This window comes from Ostrea edulis, chromosome 1 (genome assembly GCF_947568905.1).
Source record: "Ostrea edulis chromosome 1, xbOstEdul1.1, whole genome shotgun sequence".
Taxonomy (NCBI): domain Eukaryota; kingdom Metazoa; phylum Mollusca; class Bivalvia; order Ostreida; family Ostreidae; genus Ostrea; species Ostrea edulis.
The window spans coordinates 37,837,574-37,858,425 of record NC_079164.1 but is presented as its reverse complement, the minus strand read 5'-3'; the positions used below and the strand labels follow the sequence as shown (position 1 = coordinate 37,858,425).

The window sequence follows — 20,852 nt, the reverse complement described above, 5'->3', positions numbered from 1 at the left end:
TTATCAAGTGATTGAATAATGCCGTGTTTTCTGATTGGCTGACATCCAGCAAAGGTCAAGGAGCTCATCCCTGTAGGTCCAAGGTCACATGATTATTCCCTCGCATGTTTTATGGTTTTACACAGAAATCGAAGATGTTTCGGGAAAGTAACCATTACTTTTGGTCATAGAATTTTTATGTTTAAAATATAAAGTAGGTACATGTACTATCGTCCAATAACAGCGTGTCACTTCGTTTTTGAGAGAAAATTTCTCCAGTGAGATGTCAAACAATATGTACAATCAATCGCTTAATCGTGTCTGCAAAGAACATGACCCACAATATGCCATTTTTAGCCTACCAAATTTGGAAAAATTAAAGAACACTTTAGAATAAATCTAAGATTATATCTTTTATCCATAACATGAGTCAAGTTGTATTGCGCAATCGTTTCCTCACACCGGATGTTTAAAGCACTCAAGTAAATGCCCAAACCTACCGCAGTTTCACGTTTTCCGGGAAAATCGCATAAATTTGCCAACTTCAGTCTATAAATTCACATGGGCCGCATTACTCACGACTCAATTTTGTAAACTAAAATTAAAATGCAAAGTTAGATTAACAATTTCCATCAAAAAAATTAACTCGTAAGCAATGCGGCCATGTCGAAAAAAATAATAATAACAAAAGTGTCGTCTGGAAACGTCAGATTCCAAGGAAGTCAATACATACATCTAACGCAGTTGATACGACTCAAAAAGAAACAGCAAAGAGGTGAGTTTTTATGTTGTTATATATTTTTTTAAATAAAAAATCAATATCTAAACGAGTAAATATGAGAGTCATGGCCTATGGTAAAAAGGTACAGGGGGCGGTGTTACACCTATCATGTATGTTTGATTCCGAAGTCCGTTCCGATGGCTTTAAAAGTACCGATTTCCCTACCTTTTGTTACTTTAAAAATGATATTGTTCGAAACAGAATGAATGTTCGAATCAAACGTACAGTACAAAATTATACGGCCATACGAAATACCCTAGTTAGAATAATCTAACTGTGTCTCGGGACAAGCCCTCACCACAATCGGTGCCGTAGGACATTATCATTTTAACGATAGATTTCAATTACACAGGCCCAGCTTGTACACATGTATTACGCATGGAGATGTGCGATATATATTCAGACAGTATGATCTATCGTATGAATTTGTCCATTGGTTCTCACAATTTTTACAAATTTTGTACGTTTAATTACTATAGGCTACAGTTCAAAGTTTCTTATAAAATATGAAGTCTGTCAATCGTAACTGTAAAGTTGTAGCAACGTGTTACATTAACAAATGTCCGAATATTACGGCAATGTCAAACACGGCTGTGAGCTCTATCTATTTTACATTTGTACTTGAGAATTTGAACGTACAATTTTCATACATCGAACGGAGAGAAAACAGTTATTGTTTTGTTTTCAACTTCAACTATTTAAGTTCGTAAATTCATAAGTCCCTTGTATATAAGTGGAAAGAAACCTACAAAAACACACAGAAAGTTTGTTTTTAATGAAGTAGGTCAATTTAAATACATATCAAAATATATCTTGTTAAATAATATTTGACATAACTTGTGTTGAAATGTAAAGTATTCATTTAATTATATTTACTTTTTTTCAATTGAAGGGCAATAACTCTAAATGGAAAACATAGTTTACTAGTGGAGGATCCTAGTTTTTTTTTTCCTTTCGTTTTGTTTTATATATACACACGAAAATCAAACGCTTTCATTGATTTTAGAATTTTTATTTTGTGCTATAGACAAAATTGATATTGAAAAGATATGTTTTAAATGTTAGGAAAAAAAACCCCAATCTATAAAGGTGAAACGGCAAACCCCCACCCCCCCCCCCCCCCGAAAATGTATTACAATACTACTGATAATTTTTCTATTATTTATATTATTTCATGTATGGAGATGTGCATGGTTTTTGCACCAGTTTTCTTTTTGGATTAGGAAAATGGTTTACTTTTTCCTTAAAAAAGGACTTTGGAAGGTTGGGAGATTTCAGGCTCTCATGGACTTAATTTCCGTGGAAACGAGGGGGTTATTTATATTCGGTCTTTCCTACCCCAAGATAGGAAAGACCGAATATAAATAACTTCCTCGTTTCCACAGAAATTTACATGGACTACATAATAGAAATAAATTAACCATGTAATATACATTGTTGTAAACCCCATACTCCCTCTATATTTCACACTGACATTAATCAACAAAACATTTGAAGATACACATTTTCAGTTTATTAGTGGGGAAAAAATAATTCCAAGTTTTTGAATACAATTTATTAATTGATTCACCAAGCATTAATTAACAAGTTAATTGATTTATAATTAGATTTTAGGAAAAATAACCTAGGCTAATGGGTTTTAACATGAAGATAAGATTTTCATCCAACCCAAATTGTATATTTTAATTACATGTATATGACATAAATATTTCAGATATGCCAAGGAGTGGTCCTTAATTCTTTCTCTGTTTCAACTGTCATGGAGAGTAAAACCAAAACACAGATCCAGGATTTCAAAGAAATATAGGACAGTGATCACCACTCTGATAGGGAGGGCACCATCTGATCATGATTTTCTGTGCAATATATGCCAGAGTGTGTGTGTTGCTCCCATATTAAACAGAAGAATATCAAGTCGGTTAGGCAACAGATTCAAGACAGTCCAGCACCACCACCAGCAGTAGCAGTTCTTCCAATTAGTCCCCCTTCTGTATCACTCCCATCCCCATGTACATCAAGAGGGCACACTTCGTGCTGTATCTGCGAGTGACCAGGTCCAAAGTTAGTTGTAGTCCCAGTAGGAGTAAGGCATGAAATCTTAATTTCAAAAGAGGCCATCATTCGCTTCTGTACAAATCACCTAAAACAAGACATAGAAGAACTTGAACCTATTGCTGACAACACCATGTTCAACAAAACAGGAGTGACATAATTAATCAAACAAGTTTTTGAGAGCTGAAGTTTTGAGAAAAGAGAAAATAAGGTTGGATTTTGACAACAGTGAAAGTCTAACAGTGAGCATCAGAATCTCCTGGGAACCCCTAAAGCTGCTTTTGAGGACTTGCTGACATATGTAAACCTGTAGAATATGGAAACTTGTGCTAGATAAAAGCTTTATAACCTTTCTACCAGTGATGTATTTGTTGACAATAAAAAGGGTATTTGATTTTAGCATAATAATTACTTATTATGAACTACTAGTATTATCATTATGATACTTAACTGGCAAATAACAAACAACAAACATGATTTGTAAATGTTATTTCCTGTATAGATCTACATGATACTTCTATTTTGGGAACATTATGAAAATAGGCCAATTTAGATTATTTCTCATTCTGTGGCATTTACAAGCATGTATACATTACATGTAAATGCAATATAATCCAAACAATTTAAAACTACAGTGCCTTAGGATATATTCCATTTCAAATATGTATCTAGATGTAATTCTATTCAAATCTATATTAATGCCTGGAAGATTTTTAGATCACAGCTCATGAATTACATTCTGTCAGTCAATAATGTATTGCACTGCCACAAGCATTTAAAATTGTTGGTTAAAAGACCTCAGTATCTTTACATGATTAATACGTATAGGAATATGCAATTATTGATCAAGATAAATACAGTAAAATTTATACAGTATCATTTCTCAAATCGTATTTTCAGAGTCAATAATATACTGACTCTGATCCCCTATATCGGTGTTGTGTTGTTATTATTCACGCTATGAAATCTACATGTACATGTAACAAAAAAGATCATTTGATACTTACTATTAGGTGTCTACAGTAATTTTCCTTTAATCAGGTTTCACAGCAAATGCTCGTTGACCGTGTAATTCCGAGTAAATTCGAATTGAACATGTTTTGACGAGACACGGTGTCAACTTATTTCGTTACCATTGATATCGATACTCGGTCGTTTTAATACCAAAAAAAAAAAAAAAAAAAAAAACAACAACCAAAAAACAAAACAAAACCCCAAAACCATGGAATATGATATGAAACAGAATTGTTCCAATGATTCACTTCTTTCACCATGTAAATAGACTACATACTATATTTATTCTTCTTATTTCAGTATTTCAAAATTCAAGTAAAAATAATTTAAAAGTAAAGTTGAACAATCACGGCTTTGAACATCATTTCCAAAATATTTCTTATTTCTATTTCCCATATTTGGTCAAAATTGCTTATTATGATCATTGAATTAGCCATTCTAGCTATTTGAGTGCATATAACTTGATATATTCAGAGATTTATAGGTTCATGTACATTGTACATGGTCATTGCAGCTTTATTGTTGTGACGTGTATCCCGAAATGTTAATTTTTTAACATTAAATACCACAATATTCAACGTCATATTAACAAAAAAGTATAGAATATATGAAAAAAAGAAAAACATTTCTAGAAAGCCTATATCCAGAAGATTATTATATACGGAAATTATCAATATCCCAGGCTAGGCCATTTTTCATGGTTCGTGGGTCATGTTCTTTGTGGGGCTAGGTTTCTCAGATTTCAATGAAACAAGTTTTACCTTTGTTTTCAGTGACTAATCATTTTGAAAGAATGACCTCGCGTGCAATGAGTAAAACTTGCCTGCTCTATCACGCGCTGTTACTAGAACGATTGAATCTCGCTTAAGGAGATATAGGACTCACGGCGGGTGTGACCGGTCAACAGGGGGTGCTTACTCCTCCTATGCACCTGATCCCACCTCTGGTATATCCAGGGGTCCGTGTTTGCCCAACTATCTATTTTGTATTGCTTATAGCAGTTATGAGATTGATCACTGTTCGTTATCTTCACCTTGCATGTTAATGTTACAGGAGTTTCAAAAGTTTAAAGTTAGCATTTCGCAAATTCTATGGTCGGTATAACGATGTAGTTTGCTAATACAACCTGTCGTTGGATCATATGCTGCCTGATGTGTTTCATATACCAATTGTTAGGCCATTCTCTTACTCCATTTACCTGATCAAGTTATAGGTATCACGGTGGGTGTGACCGGTCGACAGGGGATGTTCACTCCTCCTAGGAACCTAATCCCACCTTTGGTGTGTCCAGGTGTTCGTGTTTGTCCAACTCTTTATTTTGTATTCCTTATAGGGGTTATAAGATTGTTCACTTTAAACTATCTTCAGCTTTAGCTGTCTAGTTTGATAGTAGTAGGATCAGGTGCCTAGGAGAAGTAAGCATCCCCTGTTGACCGGTTACACTCGCCATGAGTCATATATTTTGATCAAGTAAACGGAGTAATCCGTAGTCAAAATTCGTATGCAAAGAATGCCCTAACAATTGCTCTTACACACGTCAGACAGCATTTAAACCAATGACAGATTGTATTCTCAAGTTAGATAATTATAATGACCATAGAATTTGTAAAATGCTGACTTTGAAGCTGATGGTTGAAACGCCTGTAATATCAACTTGTTTGTCAATAGCGTACCTCAATATTTTAAAATTGATCATACACAGAACAAGCTCCCGTCTATCGAATCAGTTGAGATATATAAACATCATATGCGAGTGATATTGGAATTTTGCTACATGAATATCGGAAGTTGACAATGGAGAAGGTGAAATCATCCAGTTTGTCATAGAATTAAGTTGTTAGTTTGTCTTTAACATGCAATACTTATATGGTACCAATTGTAATGCATCTATTCTAATAAAATATTTTAGTAGAACGCCAATGTAAAATATTCTATAGTGCCTCATATTTCGAGTTCACAGGGATATATTAAGTCGACACATGAATGAAAATGATTATTGCCAATAAACGTTATTGATATATCTAAATGTCGAGTTGAACGTTATTGATATATCTAAATGTCGAGTTGAAGGCCACAGCTAAAGAGCTTTTCCTCCCATGTAGAAGTGTTTGAATAAATTCTTCCTCATAAGAATAAAAAAAACCCAGCTAACACAGGACCACGATTCCAACAACCAAAGATTTCGAAGATACATCTTCACACGTCAAGTGTTATTGATTCGTTTTAGAGATTCAAATAAAAACACGTGTATTGATACATGTACCTACAGTTATGGCTATTTCAATCGTTTAAGCAATATTGTCTTAAGCAAAAAAGTTTCCAAACTTGATCTACTATCAATAAACGTAATCAGTGGTGTAAATATTACAATTGTGCGTGTGTATCAATAGAGCAGTAGGATATCGCGTCATTTGTATCGATGTACACGATAACAAGATACAGTGATTTCATTGGATGTTTTATTCATAGTGGATTGCGTAATGGTCTAATGAGCCCATCTTTTATATAACGACTGGTGTCAAGGGTTAGTGTGATGTAACGAATCAATAACCCTTGACTTGTGAGGATGTCGAAGATATTGTCAATGAGGAACTCCAGCATCTTTTAACATCAACTTCAGAGTACTTGTGCGTAGAATCAGAGTGGTTTTTTAAAGTATTTTTAATGACTGATACCCAGAAATGAATATTTCCTTTTTCTATTTTTGTTGAAAAAGCAACTGTCTATTATGTCAAAAAGTCTATTCTTTACTTTATCGTAAGGAATGATTGTGTAAGGTGTTGAAAAGCCATACGTTTTGATGGTGTGATTTGAGAAGAGTTTAGTGATTTCAAATTTGCTAAAGGTTCTTTAGATGTTTGTTAGAATCCACATTTGATTTATACCACGTCTGGCACATGTTGTAGCACAGTACGTTTGAAGTTTCTCCTTCACAGTTAGCTGTTTAAAATATTTTCGTGACGACCAAAGATAGGGGAAATGATTCATATCCTCTGCGTTCAGATTTAAATTATAATATTAGTTTACCACAACATCAAACAATCCTTTTTATAAACTCTTTTCAATATTCAGGCGTACATATATGGAATAATCTTTCAATGATTACAACATTATCGCACTCTCTACCTGCTTTTAGATTGATTGATTGATTGAATATTTCACTCATATGGAAACGTCACCATTGCCGGTGAAGGGCTGCAAAATTTAGGCCTATGCTCGGCGCTTACGGCCTTTAAGAAGGGAGGGACTTTTATCGTGCCACACCTGCTATGATACGGGGCCTACATTTTTGCGGTCTCATCCGAAGGACCGTCCCATTTAGTCGCAGCAAGGGGTACTGAGGACTTATTTTAACCCGGTTCCCTACGGGATGCTTTTAGAAGAAATGTGGAAAAAATAATTATTAGCCATTGTTGCCTTTTTAAAAATACTTGTTCTTACTGTTTTATATACTACAAATAACCTGATTTAGGTTGTTTTTAATCAAAAAAACTGTGGAATGGAAATATTCTGAAATTTATTAAATGTTGTTCGCAGTCTTCTGTTTCCGTTCACGGGAGTGCATTTGGTATTTTCGTTTCTGAACTGTCATTCTGTATCGAATGCTATTTCTGATCTGTCCAATACAGCATTCACAGCAGCAACAACGTGTAATTCTATAGATAAATTGGAAGTTAGAACTGAACGAATTGTTAAATATTTTTCCGTCTTTGGATCCCACGATGAACCTTAGATTGTGTATGACGTGTACCCCATCTGACATTTTGATTATATCATCTATGCTGTGAAAATCATCCCATTTCCACCATTTGTATGATATTTATAGACGTTTGAGTATTATCCAATCAGTATGAAGCACACGTGCATGCGCATGTAGTTTGGCACATTTGAACATTCAAATTATAGTTACGATATGTAATATATACTTGCGGCGTAAGTATTGGTATTTTTCTATCTAAACTGTTATTCTGTATCGAATGCTATTTCCGATCTGATTCCTTAAAGGACACATCGTATGTTTTCAAAGTATACAAAATTATATGCATTTTGTATTTCTTATGCTTATAGTAATTAGTTCTAATGGTTAGTTCATCGAAATATTGCGATAATTAGTCACAATACAGATTTAAATCTAAGCCCTGATTTAAAAAAGTCTCGTTAATTAGATACAATGTATGTGGTGACGTGGTATAATGACGTCTAATGCGCCCTTCTTCGATATAGGGATCAAGGTCGATGTGACCGGTCGACAGGGGATGCTTACTCTTCCTAGGCACCTGATCCCACCTCTGGTGTGTCCAGGGGTCCGTGTTTGCCCAACTATCTATTTTGTATTGTTTATAGGATTTAAGAGATTAATCAATGTTCGTTATCTTCACCTTTCATTTACGATATACGTCTCCAATGATTTAATTGTAAAACAAATGAGTTAGCCTAATGCACGTGCATGCACATGCATACATGTTTAGACGAAATGAGATTTGTTCTGCACATCTACAAATGGTATATTATCATCCTTTAATAAGTTTAATCTCAATCCCTTTAGGACACATCGTATGTTTTCAAAGTATACAAAATTATATGCATTCTGTCTTTCTTATGCTTATAGTAATTAGTTCTAATAGTTAGTTCACCAAAATATTGCGATAATTAGTCACAATACGGATTCACATCTAAGCCCCGATTAAAAAAAGTCTCGTTAATTAGACAGGTAGTCACATGGTATAATGACGTCCCATGCGCCCTTCTTCAATCAACTGATTGTGAAAGTAGTGTGAGATATTTTTTAAAAATTCAGCTTTTAGGGGCCTAATTTATGCACCATGGACAGCAATTAAATCGATGTTGACATATTTCCTGGATCTTAAATGTTTTAGCCACCCTTGCATACAAATAGCGATGTAAATACCCAAATATCGCGATGAAAGTGAGTTTGAAATCGGCAATATTGCAAGTAAATAATGTTTATATGGGTTGCCGTCTACAAACTGTTTGGTAATGGTATTCTTTTATACATCTGTAATTGGCGCTTTTTTCTAAAATAAACCGTGCAGTTATTATTTACTTTTGGAATAGGCAAATTATCATACGTTACATTGTTGACAACTAGGCCTATAACTACTCTCACGGGTGAATTTCGGAAAGGACAAAATACAAATCAATAAAAATAATCAACTTTAAAGAAGAAATTACAATATTCTATTTTAATAAAGCGATATTATTATTATTGAATTGTGATCAGCACGTCGTTATGAAGTGGGAAGTGGGAGCACGCGTCTGGATCTGTCCAAACCGATTTTGAAAAAGTGCACGAGCAAAGGTGCCTGGTTTTTTGTTGTTTTGTTTTGTTTTTTGTTGTTGTTGTTGTTTAAGGTAAAGTTCTTGCTCCAACAAAAACTTATCCACGTCTTTTTTCTCATATCTTCCTTCAAAAAATTGAAAAATACTACTTTCTACAGACAACTAGTACACCATTGAACGACACAAAACACCTTAATACAATGCTATTTACAAGCAGTTAACGTGATAATATTGGGTTTTTTGTCGATTAAATCTAATCTGTTTATGAAATGGCCAATAGATGTTTTTAATCCCGATGTCACACACAATGACGCGTAAAATAGCAAAAGTAAATATGCATATCCCAAGATTTGAATTTCATCGCTTTCAAACTAAAAACTACGCAAACTATTTCATTAAAACACATTTAAAGTAGTTTTAGGCATGAAAAGAATAAATTTTCCTGAGCAAATGAAAAAGTTTGGAAACATGCGTTGTTTCCTTTAAGCAGTTGTTTAAAATTGCTTTGTCCAGTAGTGTTCTTAGGAAATGCTCAAGGGATTAAGAAAAAATAACGAATAATGGTGAATCTCATAATTCCTATAAAGAATACAAAATTAAAAATAAAATAAACACGGAACCCTACACACACTGGAAAAGGGGTCAGCTGTTTAGAAAGAGTAAGCATCTCAAGTTGATCGGTTACACCTAAAGTAAGCTCTATATTTGGATAGATAGATAGATATCATGGTTTGTGGTTGGGTGTGATTATTATCACTTTGTTGTGTTTTCCATCTCCTCGCCAAGGCCAAAGTTCGGGATAGAACTATGGGAGATACTTTTTATCACATATTTTATCCTAACAAACTAAACCTATTGAATTTACATTTGAAAAATTCCGTTTTGTTTACCTTAACCTTAACTACATTCGTAATGGTAACATTACACCGCTACAAATAGTTCGTTGGAAATATGAATAAAAAAAATGAACATTGACTGTCACTATGTTTGATTCACAAAAGATCATTGTCAATGAGAAAGCAATTACATTTAAGTACGTTTTACATTGAAATTGTGTGATTATTCATGAAAATGAACTCGCGTTCTTTTTGATTTGTTACAGTTGCATGTGTGAATGTTTTCGATGAATTGTCCATGTACATTGCCATTCAGAGAGTTTTTATATTTCCTGTGACATGGAGGGTCATGAAGCATTCATTGTTGGATGTTCTTGTGTTTCGTACATCTGTATAGGTGAGGGAATCGTTTTCTGTGCAATGTGCTGCATGGAGTTGGAAAGTTGATATCCACTGAATAAAGGTTAAATATGTGATAAGTGTTCGCTTCCTAATGAAAGGTGAAGTTAACGAACAGTGATCAATCTCATAACTCTGATAAGCAATACAAAATAGAGTTGGGCAATCACGGGCCCCTGGGTATATCAGAGGCGGGATGTAAAATATGTGAAATATCGAGTTTTCTAACACTCAAAAGGAGTTATATAGTACGTCATTCAGTTTTGAAAAGGGGTCGGATGGAGACGTTCATTAGGAAAAATCTCATTTTGAATTTGAAGAAAAACTATTTCAATTACTGAAAATGTCAGGTCTGTTCCCTCGATCTTAGCAAATTACTTCACATATGAATTTATTTTTTTTAAATTTTGAAAAATTTAACGACACCTGTGCAACTTCCATCAATTTTTAAAATTGATTTATTGGGAATTTTGCCACCCTGATCCAGTTCCTATGCACATTACGTCACTCGGTGTAGGAATACATAATGTGGAATACAAACGGAATATCGTACGAGTGATATCCACTGGATAAAGGGGGGTAAATGTGATAAAAAGCATAAATATACTTAAAAGAATACTAATAATACTGTGATTTCAATAGTAACGGTGGTGGTCATGGAGACGCAATCTGACAAACTACATATGTACCACTCGCGTTCAACCGAAGGCATACTTTTCACATCTATAATCTATCTCCTGTACCCCTTGGATGAATCTCCTAGAGGACTGTCTCACCCTTCAGTGAGTTTTGTCCAAAAGTATTGACAATTCGTAACCATAAAGTCGGGTTTTGAAATAAATTTAACAACGGTCTTACGCTGTATTTTTATAATATTTGAAGCTTGATATCACGGAAGAGTTGTCATCATGTAAGAGAGAATTTTTATTGTCATCAATCTCATCAGTTCAACAATACATTTTTGAAGTAAAACAAAAACGTTGCACAATTTCATGGTATTTTTCTTGACAGAATAATAATAAAACAAATTTAACAAGGTTTGCTTATCTGACTTTGTGCATTCCATTTAATTACAGAAAAATGATAGATGAAATAGTATCTAACGTTTGTGATTAAATTCGGCTCATTTTTTGTCTTCCATTAATTTTATTTTACATACATAAATTTATTTCCAGTACGCATTACTGAGTGCTTGAAACTCCGTAGTTTTCTCTGTAATAATGGAACTTGCAATATCTTGTCTTTGTTCATTTATAGAAAATACACATTTCATTCATTTACAGATCAGATACAGTACACGACACGAGTTTTATACACCCCACCGTGGAAAGACCACGGTAGAAAATCCACGGAGATACACCGTGTCCTCCGTGTTCCACGGTGTGTGTTATTTGCGAATACACACAGCTGCTAAGAGCTTTGTTCTGGCCACGGGCGCCTTGCGGGAGATGTGAAAATGTGCCGCAGGCCAAATACTCATGATAAGGGTGAAATTTTAAGAAGAGGAAAAATGTCAATATTTTCCCTCCTGATACTTATATTGTTTTTCAGCGTTATGAGCCAATTCCAACGATACCAAACACTATATATTATGTTTTTGAGAAAACCTGGTTTTGACATTTTTTCTTTTAGTCTTTTGTTCTTCATTAAAATATTCTTAAATTCTGTGTTTAAATAATGCGTACTTGCAGGCAATTCCTGTTTTGAATGCGAATTAGTATATTCAGTAAATGAAAAGCATACATGTACAACATGTAATAGGGATATTTAATAATTACCGATGTGCGCGCTCTCTCTCTCTCTCTCTCTCTCTCTCTGACAAATGCGCTGTTTAACATAATTACTTTCATCATATTGTGTTAATATGCATCTTGACAAATATAACTTGATCCAATATAGAAATTAGAGCATTGTCGATGATTAACAAATTGGAATTAATTTATTACTTAATTAATAGAAGCAAAAATACAAACCATCGAATTATTTATTTTTAAAATCCCGAGTTAATTACATTTGACGGAGACTTATGTTCAATGTATTTTCAAATTGATAGAGGTTTTCTTAAAAAAAATTTCATCGAGAGTGTCTGGATAATGTAATGATTTTTGTATAATAAGTATATACCATGCAAATTCCTAGGGTCTTTGTCACAGTATAACTAAATTACGGTTAGCTAGTTTGGGTTTTGACTTCTTATGAAAAGTGTGAAATATATTGGATCGGCGAGATATCAGATCTAGTGTAAGATCACGGGTATCTTGCGCCGACCCAATATATTTCACACTTTCCACAAGAAGCCAAGCACTTCTGTTGATTTCAAATACACGGATTAGCTGACCCCCATTGTTCTACTGAGGCGAAAACCCCTTCGAATTTGCATGGAATGTACAAGTTATACACAGGTCATTGTTATAGTCATACATCATAGTACCGCTAAACCGACAAACATTTTTTTTATTGTAGATAAGTTATCGAATGACGAAGTATGACCAAACTAAAGATTGAACTTTATAGAGCCCCGTGCTAACATTATTTATATTTTTCAATGTATTAGAAGGGGTATGTTGCCGGTTAAGTTGTGTAAAATTATTGACAGGCAATAAGATAACAACAAATGGTGCTTAAATTATCCGATTACGAAAACCTTAAGGGTGTGTGTGTGTGTGTAGTAGTCTGAAACTGTCTCAATTCCCCCTTCCGACTTCAATTTCTTAAATCGTGCAGTGGGTAGATCGTTACGAATGTAGCACGGAAAGTCACAGAACAAAAAGTTACAAGGCTAAATCCTTAACTTTCAAGTTTTCAAATTACACCATCTCCGATTCTACGTGTTTGTAATTCTCGGTGTCAAATGCAACTAGTTCATGAAAAAAAGACTAATATCAATATAAACAGAAATGACTTAACCATATACGCTATCGATTATTAAAATCTTTAATTGCTATATGAAATCATTTTAAAATTTAGATGCATTAGATAATGAAAGCAACACACACACACACACACACACACACACACAGAGAGAGAGAGAGAGAGAGAGAGAGAGAGAGAGAGCATTGGTAATCATTGATTATAATATTCATGAATGTATGCAGATACGGGAAGTTTAATACGTTCAGTATAAATCTTGAAAGTACAATTTCTTTTTGATTAATTATCCATCCACTTTCATTCTGATATATATATATTTTTTTATTTCTTTACATGTTAAATTTTTCGGCTAGTCCGGGTTAGGACTAATGAATGAGTCCCCCCCCCCCCTTCTAAAACGATGTTACATGCTTAGCTGTCTATCTCCCTCTCAGTCAAAAATAAAATAAATACATGCTATATATATACTACAACATCATTGGATTTACTATATAATTCTTCGATTTCACCTTCATAATACATGTTAATGCATCCCCCCCCCCAATCTTCGCTAGCCAAGAGTTTTCGTCCACGAAGGCACAGATGACCCAAAACCCATTACTAGCGGAGATGAGATGAATGTCACCCCCGTATGATGTTATAAACTGACCAAAACCTAGTACTTTTGTTTTACAACTTTCATTCAGAAGACGCGCAAGTTTGTGAGTCACTGAATAAACGAGAAAACATCTGCATTTTTATTTCAATCGTTGTCAACTGTATACTTTGTGATATTTCAAGACTACATGTACTCAATTCAATTTATTGGATCTCATCACCATTATGCAATGGTATACAAAAATATAAAGACAAAAAGTTGTTATATATACATTTAGTAAATAATGCATGCGTGTAATGAAGTATTTATTAAGTTAGGAAAAAAACACGTGTTATTATTAATGTGAAGTATGGGCATTCTAGGTAGGGGAGCACATTTTATTTTATTATTTTCTTAATGAAAGTACGGAGTTTTCTAAAGGTTTGTTTAAAAGTAAAGATATTTTTAATTTTTTTCTTGCTTAGGTGATAAAAATTTTATTCTTTGCTCACATTGCATCACAGTTGAGTACATAATGAAATTCATCTCCAATGTAAACATGTATATAGCAGACCTTAATCAACTATTCCTAATTACAATGAAAACCTCAAGTTAAAAATAAACCACTGCTGGTGGTACACATTTCTTTGAGCTGCTATTTATCAAATTGAAATTACTGGCATGTGATTGTCGTTGTTCATGACCCTTCTTTTATTTGGTGAAATTGTGCTGCACGTGCCGTGAAACAATGTACGGACGAGTGGTGGGAATAACACAGGTGTTTATATACAGGATGTCGAGAATTTGGGCGTTTCATAAAAAGGTGTGAACGTCTGCAGGGAAGTCTACATACGGATATGTACCCAAAATACCAACGTATCATTAAACAATTACAAGAATTGAATGATTTATAGCTAATTTCTAAATAATGAAAGGGGTAGGGGGGGGGGGGGGGGGGGGCATGCATGCTCTGGCCAAGAGAAAAGGTTTTTTGGGTGAATCATTTCGGAAATTATTTCTTTGTTTTATCACACGGAGGTACACGGTGGCATCGACAGAGGTACAGGTGACATCCACGGAGATGGGCGGTGACATACACGGAAGAAATAGGACTTCAAAGGTGCCGACAATTTTAAAGGTCCACCGTGTTTGGGGCAAATTTGTTCCACCGCGTTGCGTGGAACACGCATAAAACTAGGGGTGGGACGATACAGCATAAAGCCGATCCGATACGTATCACGATACCATAGACACGATACGATATATATCGCGATACTTTTCATGTTAGTAAAAGACTGTAAAAAGAGTTTCAAACTTTCAAATTTAATAAGTGAAAAACAAATTCACAATACAGCTGAGGAATTATTTTATCAGAAAAGTGCTTTCTGGTAGGTAAAGAATACCTTGGGTCTAATTCCGTGACAAACTCTCGGAAATGCTTATTGTCGACAATTGACAGGGGCCTCAAATCCTTGGCAATAAACACCCCAACTTTTCTGTTTAATGCCTTAGCCCGGGTCGAATCCGAGGAATATTTTGTGTGTTTCTTCAGGTCTGTCAAAAGTAATTGTCCCGATGATGATGCTCGTGGCAAATCAGTGTCATTCTCTTTTTTTATGTTGGTTGACTTTGTTCCGCCGCATGTTGGAGACAACATAGCAGACGGGTGATGTCTGCTAAGATGCTTCATCATGTTCGTCGTATTCCCATTGTATTTCAGTTGAATATCACAAACTTTACAGATTACCTTTGATTTATCTGTGGTTCGAACCCCATTTTTCTCATAAACGGGTAGCCCGAATGAATCCCAAACCGCAGATCTAGCGCCAGTTGGTATTACTAATTTGACGAAGTCCTGCTTCGCCGCCATTTTTGACAATCATATCGTACTTTTACTTTCACTTTCGAGTGTAAAATAACTGAATTCTTCTGTTCGGATTTTTTTGGATTAAATGGAAGTATCGTTATATCAGTGGGTGTATCGATACGTAGATCGTCAGAAAAAATATCGCGATGCATCGGTGCATCGTCCCACCCCTACATAAAACTCGTGTCGTGTACTGTATACTTTAGTGATCTCGAAATAAAAGGCACCAGAGTCGTCAATATTTCCGTCATATTTGGATAATTTAAAAGACTTCCTTATAGAATAGTGGCATGAAAATGTGAAGATAACAAACAGTGATCTATTCTATCATTTCCTAACTCTATTCTTAAACATTTCACTTTTACTTTTGATACATTTACGTCTTCCACAGTATCAGATGTTCCTGGTAAAGTGTCTGAAAGAATGCATTTTGTTTTCATCAGATTGATCTTTAATACAGCATGTTTAAAATAGATCTATTGTGTAAAATGTTTGTGATAATGATGGGATATTTCTAAGTGCTACATGTAGTATCAACTAATGTGTATGTTACACATTTCTCATTATTTCACCTGAAAATTTGTCTTTAAATCATTCAATTTTGAAGTAATTTAATTTTTTTCTGACAACCAAAACTGACGTTTATTATCAAGACGTTGCGAAATTCGCCTCTCAGTCTCTCCGAATGATTTTTGGAAATGTACAACTCCTGCCTTCCCCTTTCTCTTGGGAAATCACTTAAATCGAAAAACTCTCGATTTCAGATGAATGTATTCTTTCAACAGATTGTGAGAGAGTCATACAAACTGTATCATCGTACATTTCCTCAACCTCTAAACACATGCTGTATTCCGTATCCAAATCTTCCCCCATGTGTTTTTCTTGAGATACGGACATATCAATTCTTACGTCAGTGCCTTCGTGTTGTGATTCTTTTAAAATCAATGCGTTGCCGTACGTAGTATCATGTTGTGACATGCTAATAACCCTTTTCTTCTTTGGACGATTCACAGCAGCATAGATACAAGCAGAATCTTCATCTTGTCCCTCTTAAAAAGAGTAGAATATTATTGGCATTTATCAACTTATCTTGTCTGAAGTTGTAGTGTGAGTATTACTTTAAATACTAAAACTTTTATGTAACGAGAGAGAGAGAGAGAGAGAGAGAGATTAAGTTTACTATTTGTTGTGTTAGCGTGGTTGGTTTGAATTTCGGCAGTGTGCTTCTTCTTTAAAAACCTGATTAATGGAATAGTATTTTGATTATTTTCATGTGTCATCAATTTAGGACATACGTCAAATGAAGAGGTTGACCTTTTACATGCTATTACTTTGATACCTACGTACCTGCACAGACATCCTATAGTAATGCACAGCAACAGAGTTCCAGCGGCTAATGAAGCAGGTAGGACGATTTTAGTGGATAACGACACTGACTGTCCATGTAGACTACCGGATTCTGAGGTTTAATGAGATTGATATAAATTGCTTTTCTCAACATTTTAACTTGATAGACATAAATGTTACTTTTACCCGTGCTTTTGTACTGTACTAAAGTGTTTTCATTCTCGATAATGGCTGCATGACGTATCCTTAGACTTACATGATATGAGCTTTATCACAAATTATAAATGTAAGGTGAAAATGTCTATTGTCATATGAGGGAGTAAATGGGGGGAATTTCGACTTGCACTATTTTGCAAATGTTCTTCTACTTGCTTACCCCCCCCCCCCTTTTTTTTTAGAAGCAAACTAGACATATATACTTTGAAGATAATGTTGATGATGAAAGTCACAATACCTGAGGAAGGTCCCAAACAACCCAGTATCTCGTCACACTGACTGGCATTGCATGTGCATTCCTCGTGGCATTGTTTCCCGTAGTATCCTTCTGGACATTTTTGACTGCAGTTGATGCCAAACCTTCCCACACACTCTGATAAGACATATTTCAAGTCTAACAACTGTCGCGTTATCATGTCTAGTGAAAGTATTGCTACACAATATATACAATTTTTACAAAAAAGAAATTAGAGTAGGGTTACTTTCAGGCTTATTCCACTCCCGCCAGACAGGTGTGCCCAGTGTCCAATAAGAAAGAAAAAAATGATACAAAGTAAAGTGAAAGCGGGGTAAAAATGTATCCATCATTTAACTTCAACCAATAACTTTCAAAGATGTTCATGTATTCGATGGAGTGGGATGCACTGAATGACGGAGAAACAGACTGATGGAGGGATACACATGTACCTGAAACTATCGCACGGCAAACGAAATCAATTACATAATTTCAACACATGATACATCACTTTGATATATATACATGTATTTGCAAAGATGGTTTTGTTGTGAAATTAGATCAAAATGCTACATGTATGGATTAATTTTGTATACTTGAATTTTGAGAATCAATTTTGTGATGCACTAGAAGACATTATATAGCCGATTTTATTCCTACGACAACTAATTTCGCGAAATTCACAGACCAACAAATTTGTTAAGAATTCATGTTCTGTAAAAATAACATGGTTCGTGGAATTTCTAGAGAATACAGTCAGGTTTCTAATTCCTTTATCTATGAATTTGATATTCATTTTATATATACATGTATTTCCATGTGAAAATTTCGTTGTCCTACCTGAAGTTTTAAAATTCAACTTTAGCACCCTCAGCATATTTAAATATAATATCGAAACTAAAGGCTGTAGATAATTGATTTTTCTTCAAAATTGATATTTTGAATTATTCATGCCAATTTGAGATTGAAAATAAGCCATAGAAAAGAAAATGAGCCAATTAATGCCATGTCCCTCAAAATGTCTTTCAATAGTATTTTAAAAGGAAAACAATATAAAAAGGTTTTATTTAATTTGTAAAAATATGTAGAATTCAGATCAATATATATATATATATATAAAGCACTAAATAATCACAACTAGGTACTGAAAATTTTCGCCCCAGACCAGCGACGTACGGCACCCACCGCCTAGCAAGATTGTCAAACCAGTGCGTAAGTCCACTCGGCCACAACGACTTCCCTAGATTGTCAAACCAGTGCGTAAGTGTGTAAGCCGAGTGGACTTACACACTGGTTTGACAATCTTGCTAGGCGGTAGGTGCCGTACGTCGCTGGTTCGACCCCGGGCTGGGGCGAAAATTTTCAGTACCTAGTTGTGATTATTTAGTGCTTTATATATTAATTAATTGATTTTCACATGTATCGTTTAGATCCTAGGGGTAAACGTAAGGTTGGGTGTTATAATTGTTTGTTTGTGCTTTATATATATATATATAAACAACCAGCGCTATATCAAATTCGGCCATAGCTTATGCTTCATTAATACAAAAGATTTCATCATCACCGCTGTTAACTGGACAAAGTATAGGATAAAAGGAATCGTTAGATAGTGTTCACTGTCTTTTTATTTTATACTGACCTTTACATCTATGCTCATTCTTTAGGTACATGTAGTTTGCACAACAGTAAGTATCATTCCTGCAAACAGAATAATATCGTTAGTCACACAGTGATAGCAGGTTTATGTTAATCGTGTGTTCTAAGCATTTCCTTGTGTGTAGGTCACGGCAATAATTCAAACATAAAGGAAGCGAAAAGTGATCAACCTCATGAATCCTGCAAAATACAAAATTGAGAAGAGGGCAAGCACAATTGTTTCTATTCAAAACTTACTCTTTGTCATAGCAGATTCCATCCTTCTCACTCGGTCTGTCTACAAAGTATGTTAAGTAGGGTACGTGGAATTATTTTCAGTAAATTGTATTGAATACTGAAAGAGAAAGACACGGAGAGAGAGAGGGGGGGAGAGAGAGAGAGAGCGAGGGAGAGAGAGAGGCTTACGTTCCCAGCATCCGGATATTTTATTACAAGTGTCATTAGAACATCTGCATTTACTGCTACATGATCTTCCGTAAAATCCACCTGGGCACTCCTCTGAACAATTATGACCAAAGCTTCCTACACATTCTGTAAAACAAGAGTTACACATTTGGATCATCTGGAATTTCTGAACAAATGTTCAAGGATTGGTATTTGATTTTCTAAACTCGTGCAGCATATTTTGGAGATAAGAAAATAAACTAACCGACGCAATCCTTCACTGATGCATTATAAGCATAGTTCGCACAGCAATTAGTGGTGTTTCTGAAATGTTTCAATGTAACTTTCATTAAATTAGCTGATGTTTCCGTACCAAAGGAAACTACAGTTATCATGCTCTGATTATCAATACAAAATACTGGGCACTGAGAATAATGTTTATGAAGAAATTACGAAGGAATATAGCTTACTGTTTTCGAACACATTCTCCACTGTCCTTCGTGTCAACAAGAGGATATGCCATTTGTAAAGAATATAGCAATAAAAATATGACGTGTTTTGGAATCATCCTCCAATGTCAAGTAACTTGTTTAAAATTCCCTTTGCGTACGATATAACATATAGAAAGATGTAAACTTCGTACTATCACAAGATGAAAGTACACTTCCTGTATGATATTATGGCATACCGGGGTAATTTCATGTAAATCGAATATTCAAACAAAGTTTACTATAAAAGTGTGAAATACCTTTCTACACAATTGAATTTAAAAATCGACAGGGGATTCTTACTCCTCCTTGGCACCCGATCGCACCTCTAGTATACCAAGGGGTCCGTTTTTTGCGTTATGAGATTGATCACTGTTTATTATCTTCACTTTTCATGAAACGGTCTTAAATTTTGTTTTGGGTTACAATTCGACACTTTAATTAATATGCTACATTCAAATGCAAAATTATTTTTGATCTTCTATACCATTTTCATAACTCTTGACTCAATGAATAAGTTGTGTCATATATCATTTTAAGGATAAAAAATGGCAGTAAATTAGTCAGAAGTTGTGCCTCATTCCAAACTTCTTGAAAATTAATGAAATCTTGATTTTGCTTCATATATAATTTACTTTGTTTGAAACTTACATCACACATGTGCATATTACAGGAAAGTGACCCTGGCTAAACAATTTCAGACTCTTTTCACGAGAATTCCTCTAACGAGGAAATATTTTAAAGGAGAATCTAATAGACCTAAGAATTTCATCACTACTTTAGATAAACATTCTCAGGAAGAAAATTGAGTCCTGGTAAATATTGCAGAAACCACTACGACAATGGATA

The 20,852-nt window shown here is 34.6% G+C and overlaps 1 protein-coding gene and 2 long non-coding RNA genes across 4 annotated transcripts in view; 1 reads left to right on the top strand and 2 right to left on the bottom strand.

The window, feature by feature from the left end:
• Nucleotides 1-20,109, bottom strand: part of LOC125657571 (scavenger receptor class F member 2-like) — a 49,162-nt gene extending 29,053 nt beyond the window's left edge. For both annotated transcript variants that reach the window (XM_056148106.1, XM_056148109.1), the window contains exons 1-6: nucleotides 19,986-20,109; nucleotides 19,781-19,839; nucleotides 19,537-19,662; nucleotides 19,369-19,408; nucleotides 19,115-19,173; nucleotides 17,479-17,613 (exon numbers count right to left, since the gene is read on the bottom strand). In XM_056148106.1, coding sequence (XP_056004081.1) covers nucleotides 17,479-17,613; nucleotides 19,115-19,173; nucleotides 19,369-19,408; nucleotides 19,537-19,662; nucleotides 19,781-19,839; nucleotides 19,986-20,083 — 517 coding nt within the window. In that variant the 5' untranslated portion in view covers nucleotides 20,084-20,109. The remainder of the gene's footprint in view (nucleotides 1-17,478; nucleotides 17,614-19,114; nucleotides 19,174-19,368; nucleotides 19,409-19,536; nucleotides 19,663-19,780; nucleotides 19,840-19,985) is intronic.
• On the top strand, nucleotides 412-3,206 carry LOC130049896 (uncharacterized). The gene is made up of 2 exons (XR_008798250.1): nucleotides 412-754; nucleotides 2,475-3,206. It is a non-coding gene; the product is annotated as an uncharacterized LOC130049896 (long non-coding RNA).
• LOC125674115 (uncharacterized) lies at nucleotides 2,298-3,978 on the bottom strand. Its single transcript, XR_008798247.1, has 2 exons — nucleotides 3,820-3,978; nucleotides 2,298-2,900 (listed from the first exon to the last, which is right to left on the bottom strand). It is a non-coding gene; the product is annotated as an uncharacterized LOC125674115 (long non-coding RNA).
• Nucleotides 20,110-20,852: the final 743 nt, after the last annotated feature.